Here is a 9,393-nt window from a genome sequence, read left to right on the forward strand (position 1 = left end):
TACTCATTGGGAATGATGTAGGTTTTTGATCAAAATTAAAGAATGGTTAGCTGCTCAATTCCAAATAAAATATTTGGGTGAAGCTCAGTATGTTTTAAGGATCCAAATTATAAGGGATTGTAAGAATAAAATGCTAGCCTTGTCTTAGGCATCGTATATTAACAAAATTCTTGTCAAGTATTCGATGCAGAATTCCAAGAAAGGTTTATTACCTTTTATGCATGGAATTGTTCTTTTTAAGACACAATATCCTAAGACACCTCAAGAGGTTGAGGAGATGAGACGGATTCCTTATGCATTTGTGATAGGTAGCCTTATGTATGTCATGTTGTGTACTAAGCTTGATATCTGCCATGCAGTGGGAGTGACCAGTAGATATCAGTCCAATCCAGGATTTGATCACTGGATAATGGTCAAAGTCATTCTTAAGTATCTTAGGAGACAAAAAACTATATGCTTGTGTATGGTACTAAGGCTTTGATCCTTACATGATACACTGACTATGATTTTCAGACTGATAAGGATTTTAGGAAATCCACATCAGGATCAATGTTCACTTTGAATGGAGGAGCTATAGTATGACAGAGCATTAAGCAAGGATACATTGCAGATTCCACAATGAAGGTAGAATATATAGTTGCTCGTGAAACTACTAAGAAAGCTGTGTGTCTCAAAAATTTTCTGGCAGATTTGGAAGTTGTTCCAAACATGACTTTGCCCGTCACCCTTTATTGTGATAACAGTGGTGCAGTGACAAACTCCAATGAGCCTCGTAGTCACAAATGTGGAAAACATACAGAGTGTAAGTATCATCTTATTAGGGAGATTATGCAATGAAGAGATGTGATTATCACATAGATTGCCTCGAAACACAACGTTGTCGATCCATTTACAAAGACTTTCACGGCTAAAGTTTTTTAGGTTCACCTGGAAAGCTTTGGTCTATGAAATACGAGTCACTTAATCTAGGGCAAGCGAGAGATGTTATTGGGTATATGTATGCCCTAGTTTATTGTATTGTATTTGATACTATACATCCTATTTTTGGTATTTGATACTTTACACTCTAGTTATTCATTGTATTGTATTTGATATGGTACATCCCACTCGTTTTAGAACAAATGGGAGATTGTTGGAATTAATGTCATAAATTGAGTGTATTTTGTAATTTGTAAAGAAAAATTATATATTTGATAAAATAAGAGGTATTTTATTAATGTTTAGACCGCATTAGTTCAATCCATAGAATCCAAGGTTATTTTATAAAACTTAAATATGTATGTAGAGATTAAAAGCTCAACTTAGTAATGCATGTCTAAGTTTTTCCTATTCCTAGGTTGAACTTTCAATCACTTAACGCAAAAGGGTAGACTAAATTCTAGATTTTAAAATTATAGAGATTAAATTCTATATATATATATTTTTATCCTAATCACACCTCCTCACGATTACCATGTTGATCTAATGAATCCTTGCGAAATACTACAGCCGAACGCAGCCCGCCAAACAAAAATTTGAAAGGAATTTAAATATTCAATCATTTTATTCTAAAACACAAATAATTACTTGCTGCTTATAAAGAGATTCAAATGAAAGTCGAATCATATAAAAACCGTCCAGTCGTGGTACCGTTAAAATCGTCCAACATTTCCTCTGATTCTAAAATCTATTCCCAAAATTCACGCAAAAATAGCTCTCCTTTTGTTCTTCAACGTCTTCTCCTTCTTCACTCTCATCACTCTCACTTTCCTCTCTTTGATCCTCTCTCATGCTTCCAATTCAATTTCTTCTTCTACTTCTGTAGTACACGACGCTGAATTTGGCGGAATGGCTGCCATGGAGTCCTTGATCGGCCTCGTTAACCGTATACAGAGGGCTTGTACTGTACTCGGTGATTATGGCGGTGATTCCGCATTGCCTACTCTTTGGGAGGCTCTTCCATCTGTTGTCGTCGTCGGTGGTCAGGTAAATTTTGTTCTAACTTCTATTGATCTGTAGATTGTGTAATGCTTCTCTTTGTATGCTACTGTATTTGGATGCATGCGTGTGTATGTGTGCTTTTCAGGTGCTTTTTGTTGCATGCGAGGCTAATTTTTTGTGTTCGGTTGGAAATGTAGAGCTCTGGAAAATCATCGGTGTTAGAGAGCATCGTTGGTCGTGATTTTCTTCCCAGAGGATCAGGTCAGTCTGTGTTGGTTCTAATTTTGCTATTTTTCTTTTTTAGAAAGTGGTAAAATGATTATCATTGAGTTTCGAGTTGGTTTTTGGTTTGTTTCGGATGGATTTCTGTTAAATATCTCGTGTATGCGAAGCGTGGAGCTACGGAAGAAACAGTAGCTTGATATTTACTGGTAATTTGAGTGGATGTTATCCTCTTTAAGAATCAGTGTCAGATTAACTCGCACGGTTATACCACAAGAACAATCAACATATTGTGTTATGGAAAAGGAAAAACAATAAAACTATAGAAGACCTCGTGCTAATGATTTAAGTGATTTGATCACGAGGTTTTCAGTGTTCAGGAATTTTTTTATTAGGATTTGTAATTAATCTGTAATTAGTTAATCTAATTACTTTTCCATGACAATGTCATGTGACATTGTGGAATGTGGACACTCACATATATATTTGTATTTTGAAGGAATTTGATAATTAATGAGAATAACACAGAGAGTATTCTCTCACTTCCTTCACTGGCTGTAATACTTTTACTATCAGTGACTTGAAGAATATAGATTCTGAAGGGAACGGTAAACCTCTGTCAGGAGAGTTATATTCAATTAAATTAGAACTTCTATTTTCGTGAAGATAGCAATACCTTGCTGAACTTCTGAATGGACAAAATCCTTTATTTATAATCAATCGTATTTTTCAAATTTCTGTTGCCATAGCAGTTTCTTGAACAAAGATATAACAATATCCGTCTTACTCTTCCCTATAATACACAGTAGGGAAATAATTGGATAAATCCACCAACTGATAATTTTATTTTCCAGGAATTGTTACGCGGAGGCCTCTAGTTTTGCAGCTCCAGAAGACAGAACCAGGAAGAGAGGAGTATGCAGAATTTCTTCATCTGCCTAAGAAAAAATTCTCTGATTTCTGTACGTAATTTTGTTTTTTTAGTATTATAAAAGGTCTCATTCTGTATTTTTAGACAATAAACTATCCTCATGTTGCTTGATGAACAAGTTTCAGTCAGCAAAGTTCGCCTTCTCTTTCTCTGAATTTCATATTTAGTTTCAGAGTACTTCATATTATGCCATTTTCGTTACTTGAGGGGAAATAATTACTCTAGTTTTGTGGTTAATACTTATTAAAGGATTATTATTATTATTACAATAACCTTTATCAGAGCAGCTTTTCAAAAAAAAAAAAAAAAAGAGAGAAGGAATAAAGGTCAATAAAATGAAGTATGTGATTGAATTGCTAGTGAAAGAAGTGTTATTAAGAAGCATGGACACTTTAGTTTGGCTAGAGGCGCTTTGATACTTATTGGACATGTACGGGACACTTGTTAGCCCAATGCAAGTGTTAGTCACTAGTTATACAAAGTCTATATAGGTCCAAAAATTTTTTGCATTCCCATAAATGTTAGATGAAAACAGCAGTCAAACAAATTAATCGAGATATATTAAGATTCAAAGTCATGTACACAAAGTCATGGTGTAAACTATCATGGTAGTTCTAAAATCTCTAGGAGTTTCTACCTATTTAGCTATTGGATTGGATTGTTGTTATACTTATCTGTCCTTCAAACTCCAAATACACCTAGACTGGCTGAATATTCCTTAGTATCTCTACTTATATCTCTCACTATCTTGCATGACAAACTAAGTTGAATGAGAAAAGGCTGCTTTTAAAATTTAACATCGCGCTGTTTGAAATGTCTCCAACATATTTGAAATGAAAGATGTAATAGTTCCTAAGTTTACAAAGCTGTATGTTATGATGTATATCTTATCATGCTTTCCATTATAGAATCAAGACTAATGAAATGAAAACTTAAAGTCTTACTCCAAAGGGGCCCATATCAGTAAAATTATCTACATACCTTCTCTGGCATTATTGTTAACTTCTATTAGTTTATTGCAGCAATGGTTAGGAAGGAGATAGAAGATGAAACTGATAGCTTGACTGGAAGGTTAAAACAGATTTCTCCTGTTCCAATTCATCTCAGTATCTACTCTCCAAATGGTAATAGATCTAAATTTATGTTGTGGTTCACATTATTCAACGATATCTGTTCTTTTGTATGGTCAGTGATTCTTCCAGTTGTATCTTCATTAGTTTCTTACCTTGCTTGCTTGTACTGATGATCATTAGCTTTTGCTCTCATTGTAGATAACACATTATACATAGAGATGTGTTCTTTATATTATGCCATTTTTTGAAATTTGATTAGGTGCGAAATGTTACTACATAATTCAATGGAAAACCTGTGAGACCTCCAATTAAGAATGTGTACTTGAGGAAGGGCAAAAAGATAGCTCAACAAGGGACAAACGGTTAGAAGGTTCTGATGAATTGTAAGTTGCAGGACTTAGGGTGGGGACCAGTCTGGTGAAGGTTTGTGAAGGGTTTTTGTAAGGCTGAGAGGTGGGAATTTTTCTGGAGTGAGTGATGTCACCACAGGAGAGAATCAGCTCTCTCGAATAACCGTGGATTGTTCTCTAAGTTTCCTTGCTGTACTTTTTTTTCTTGATCATCTTTCCTTATAATCAGATACTCTGTTTTTCGGGAACTTCATAATGGAATATATTGTTCAGAGGGTGAATTCCTCTGTTTTCCAATCTCTTGGGATCTTTCTGATTGCAGGTTTAGTAAGATACCGAACAAAATCATAACCTTACATTGGATAGATGCAACGTTTTTGTTTCCTTTGATCTACATTTCAAAGACTTATCTGCCACATTTCTAGGATGATTATATAATTCCAAAGCAGGCTTCTGCTTGGTTTGCCTATTTGTTTCATAGAATATAATTGCAGGGTTCTTCCTCTTAATGAGGTTAATCCATATTATTCACACTCACTCATCAGGTGTTCTTCTGATTGTCTTGACTCCAATATTTTTTCATAGTTTTGGTTTGATAAGATAAGAATGAAAAATGATACAAACCGAACTATATGTAGGATAGGTATTCTGTTTCTGATGACGTTGACATTCATCTCAAAGAATCAGCTGTCACTTTTTTAGGATAGTTTTAATTTTTTAATTTCGTATTGTGGTACTGCTTTATTTGCTCATTTATAACATCAAAAGATATCTTGTGCATTATTTTTCATGAGTGAAGTTGATCCATATTATTATGTAATTAATTCTCTGTGTTAACTGATGATTAATGTCTTTTTGGTTTCTTAATATTAATTTATTTGCAGTGGTCAATTTGACACTCATAGATTTGCCTGGTTTAACAAAGGTTGCTGTAGGTAAGCTTCCACATTTCACTCTAAACCGTTATAAAATAACATCATAAGTTCCAACCTTGTTTTTAGAGTGTTGAGATTTGAGGTTTTTTTTCATTAAATTTCAATTTTTAAGTTTCTTAAATTTATTGTTATATTTAATTTTCAGTTTGATGTCTATGTTAGATCTAAGATTAGGTTGTTTGTTATTTTTAAGCTTTTAATGTTTTGTGAGTCTTTTTTTAATTTTGTTTAAAATTGTAAGTTAGTAGTATTAATTAGGTTCATATCCTTGTCCTACATAAGGGTGAGCTACCATGCATTGAGTGTGTCACAAATCACAATTTTGTGTACCAGATTTTGAGTATCACAATTTATTATACTACATTTTAAGTATCACAATTTTGTGTGTATCACAAATTGGTGTACACATTTTGAGTATCACATTTTGTGTATCACAATTTTAGTATCAAATTTGTTGTATCACATTTCTTATACAATATTTTGTATATCATCAATTTTTTTCCTACTTCAATAAGAAGTTTGAATTTTCGCTCTCATTTTCGTATTTTCTTCTCTTTGTTTAACAAACATTGAGATATTGATTTGCTTCAGCAACATTTATTTATTTTTCATCGATTCCATTTCCACAACAGAGAGGTTAATAAATTTATTTGCTGCAGAAGGACAGCCTGAGAGCATCGTTCAAGATATTGAGACAATGGTCCGTACTTATGTCGAGAAGGTAAGGAAGTGTCTTTTGCTATAAACTTTTTGTTGCCAGTTAACGGAGTTACTTCATTGAGATTGTTTTCATTGGAGATGTGATAAATTAGATTAGTCTGAAAATTATGTGTGCTGGACAGTGTAGAGGCAATCAAAATCTTGTGGAAAAATAGAAAACGGAATTAATGTAAACAAAGATTTATTACTTTTCCAGAAATTTTTGCTCCATTTCCTCCCTTAATTGTAGAAGAGAATATTTGAAATACTGAGTCAGATAAAATCAATTAAGTTGATATCTGAGTTCCTAATTCTTCCTTGAGTTAATGGACTTTGCATCCAACTGAATAAGAATATAAACTGGAGAAAAGCTGGTAGAATGTTTATTTTGAAATTTTCAGCAAGCGGAAGTTTTCTGATCCATTTATGGATAAATTAAAATCTTGTCTGCAGCCAAACTGCATTATTTTGGCCATAACTCCAGCTAATCAAGATATTGCAACATCTGATGCTATTCAGCTTTCTCGAGAGGTTGATCCCACAGGCATGTTTCTTTTGCTGTTGGCTCCAGTTATGATTGAATTATGCCACCTTATATACAAGTTATAATGCATGTATATATCTGTTTTTCTCTCTCTATTATTTCCTCAGGTGAAAGGACATTTGGAGTGTTGACAAAGCTTGATTTGATGGATAAAGGAACAAACGCTTTGGAAGTAAGGATCTAGTTCTTTTTATTTGTTCAGCTCTATAATGTAGTGATCACTTGCCCATTAAATGATGCCACTTTATTCATTGGGTTCCTAACTGACGTGATTCATTGACATTGCTCTCTTGATGTTGTTTCAAAACAATTTAAAATAATATCAAGCACAACATGTGTTGATGGATAACTGTGATCGATTCCTCTATTCTTGCATCTCTTTTCTTTCCTCACACTGCCTCAAAATTGCTCTTTGAAGGTTCTTGATGGAAGTTCCTATTGGCTTCAACACCCTTGGGTTGGAGTTGTCAACCGTTCTCAAGCTGATATCAATAAGAATATTGATATGATTACTGCTCGGCGAAGGGAACGTGAATTCTTTGCTTCTAGTGTTGACTACAAACACCTGGCTGGTACAATGGGGTCAGAGTATCTGGCAAAACTCCTCTCAAAGGTGGAGCTGAGATGCATTTACATGCTTACTCAGTCATTAATTCAGTATTCACTTAATTCCTATTGACATCGTACATAACAATCTCAATTGATATGGTTTCAGCACCTAGAGTCTCTGATAAAAACACGTATGCCTAGCATTGCATCATTAATTAACAAAAGCATTGATGAAATTGAAGCGGAGCTTAATCAGCTTGGGAAGCCTGTTACAATTGATTCTGGGGTAATCATATATTTCTTGTTCAATAACTTGGTTCTAATTTGCTTATCTATTAACTTTGTTTGGTTGACATATTACAGGCTCAGTTGTATACTATCCTAGAGCTTTGCCGTGCATTTGACCTGGTGTTCAAGGAGCATCTACATGGGGGGTATATAATCTATGCTTTTTCTATAGAATTTTCATCAGCAAAAGCTTTTTTATCAAGTGTTGTTTGATATTCAATATGCATATATTTACCAAGAATTTCATTTTTTTATCGAAGCGCAGGTTTCTGAATGCAATTATGTGTGGTATTGAGCATGTTTCTCTTATCATTTGCATGAAGTGCTAAATTTTTATAGCTTTCAAGCTTTTGCTTTTCTAGTCAAGTTAATATTACTCATAAAAGGCTCACTTTATATTTGCTGTTATTTTCTTCAACTACACAGCTGGACTAGGATCATATAGTTGTGTTTTTCTCATAACTATTTTTCTTTAAATCTCAGGCGGCCTGGAGGTGATCGGATATTTAGTGTTTTTGATAATCAGCTCCCTCATGCTTTGAGAAGGCTTCCCTTTGACCGCTATCTCTCACTGCAAAATGTGAGGAAAGTGATATCAGAGGCCGATGGATACCAACCTCATCTGATCGCACCTGAGCATGGGTATCGACGCCTTATTGAAGGTGCAATTAATTATTTTAGAGGTCCAGCTGAAGCTTCAGTTGATGCCGTAAGTGCCACCTGTTTTTCTCATGCCATATTTTCCTATTGATAGATTCAATTGATACATTTTGTTGGTTGATAGTGGGAGAGTTTTGTTTTATGTGAAGTACGGCATGAGAAAATACGTGCTTTTAATGTAATGGTAAACTACATAACGGACTATCAAATAGTACAAGAAAAATGTCCTTTAATTAATGCTGTATAGCGTATCTGTTGTATTCTATCTAATTATACCTTGTGATTGTGTGTACGTATAAAAAGCAGTGGATTATTTTAGTTAATCTAATCAAACATGCATTGGCTTTTAGTCCTATTCTGAAACTTGTCCATCTGGTACCATCAGGTTCATTCCATTTTGAAAGAACTCGTTAGAAGATCAATGGCAGAAACTCAGGTCCGATGCAAGAAATAATACATTCTGATAATGCTAACTTAATAACTGTACGAGCATCTGAGCTAATGTTCTGAAATGGAACAGGAGCTGAAGCGCTTTCCCACTCTACAAGCTGAAGTTGCACGAGCTGCAAATGAAGCGTTAGAGAGATTTCGAGAAGATAGCAAAAAGACAACCTTGCGATTGGTTGACATGGAATCCTCCTATCTAACAGTAGACTTCTTCCAAAAGCTCCCACAGGAAGATGAAAAGGCAGGAACCGCACCAGCTGCAGCTTCCACAGATAGGTATACCGAGGTGCATTTTCACCAGATAGCATCAAATATTTCCTCCTATATCAGGATGGTGTCTGAGACGCTGAGGAACACTATTCCAAAGTCTGTTGTTCATTGTCAAGTTAGAGAAGCAAAGCGATCTATATTAGATTACTTTTATGTGCAGTTGGGACAAATGGAGGTATTGAACTTATAGCTGGCAGTCTAATTTTGTTCACTTGAAAGGACGTTTTTTCAATGTTTCACTTTCACTCGCAATTCACTGAATTTTATGTTACTACCTTGATTCTTTTGTAGGGTAATAAACTTGCAGCTCTTCTGGATGAAGATCCTGAATTGATTGAAAGGAGACAACAATGTGCTAAAAGGCTTGAACTACATAAATCCGCAAGGGATGAGATCGACTCGGTCTCATGGTTCTGATAAGTCAGTGGTAAGGATTATATGGTCAACTTTTGCTTCCTTAGTTTGGTGTATATGAGTATAAAGCTGATCTTAACCTGATTCCCCC

General features: G+C 34.7%; 1 protein-coding gene across 1 annotated transcript in view; it reads left to right on the forward strand.

Annotated features, from left to right (window-relative positions):
- Positions 1 to 1,586: 1,586 nt before the first annotated feature.
- Positions 1,587 to 9,393, forward strand: part of LOC120077672 (dynamin-related protein 1E-like) — an 8,287-nt gene continuing 480 nt past the window's right edge. Inside the window, exons 1-15 of the mRNA XM_039031626.1 lie at positions 1,587 to 1,965; positions 2,118 to 2,181; positions 2,997 to 3,104; positions 4,096 to 4,197; positions 5,381 to 5,431; positions 6,091 to 6,152; positions 6,584 to 6,674; positions 6,782 to 6,846; positions 7,093 to 7,287; positions 7,390 to 7,509; positions 7,587 to 7,657; positions 7,995 to 8,220; positions 8,557 to 8,607; positions 8,692 to 9,063; positions 9,180 to 9,393. The exon at positions 9,180 to 9,393 is cut by the window's right edge and continues 480 nt beyond it. Of these exons, the coding sequence (XP_038887554.1) occupies positions 1,828 to 1,965; positions 2,118 to 2,181; positions 2,997 to 3,104; positions 4,096 to 4,197; positions 5,381 to 5,431; positions 6,091 to 6,152; positions 6,584 to 6,674; positions 6,782 to 6,846; positions 7,093 to 7,287; positions 7,390 to 7,509; positions 7,587 to 7,657; positions 7,995 to 8,220; positions 8,557 to 8,607; positions 8,692 to 9,063; positions 9,180 to 9,305 (1,842 nt within the window). The 5' untranslated portion in view covers positions 1,587 to 1,827 and the 3' untranslated portion in view covers positions 9,306 to 9,393. The remainder of the gene's footprint in view (positions 1,966 to 2,117; positions 2,182 to 2,996; positions 3,105 to 4,095; positions 4,198 to 5,380; positions 5,432 to 6,090; positions 6,153 to 6,583; positions 6,675 to 6,781; positions 6,847 to 7,092; positions 7,288 to 7,389; positions 7,510 to 7,586; positions 7,658 to 7,994; positions 8,221 to 8,556; positions 8,608 to 8,691; positions 9,064 to 9,179) is intronic.

This window comes from Benincasa hispida, chromosome 5 (assembly GCF_009727055.1).
Source record: "Benincasa hispida cultivar B227 chromosome 5, ASM972705v1, whole genome shotgun sequence".
In the NCBI taxonomy this organism is placed as follows: domain Eukaryota; kingdom Viridiplantae; phylum Streptophyta; class Magnoliopsida; order Cucurbitales; family Cucurbitaceae; genus Benincasa; species Benincasa hispida.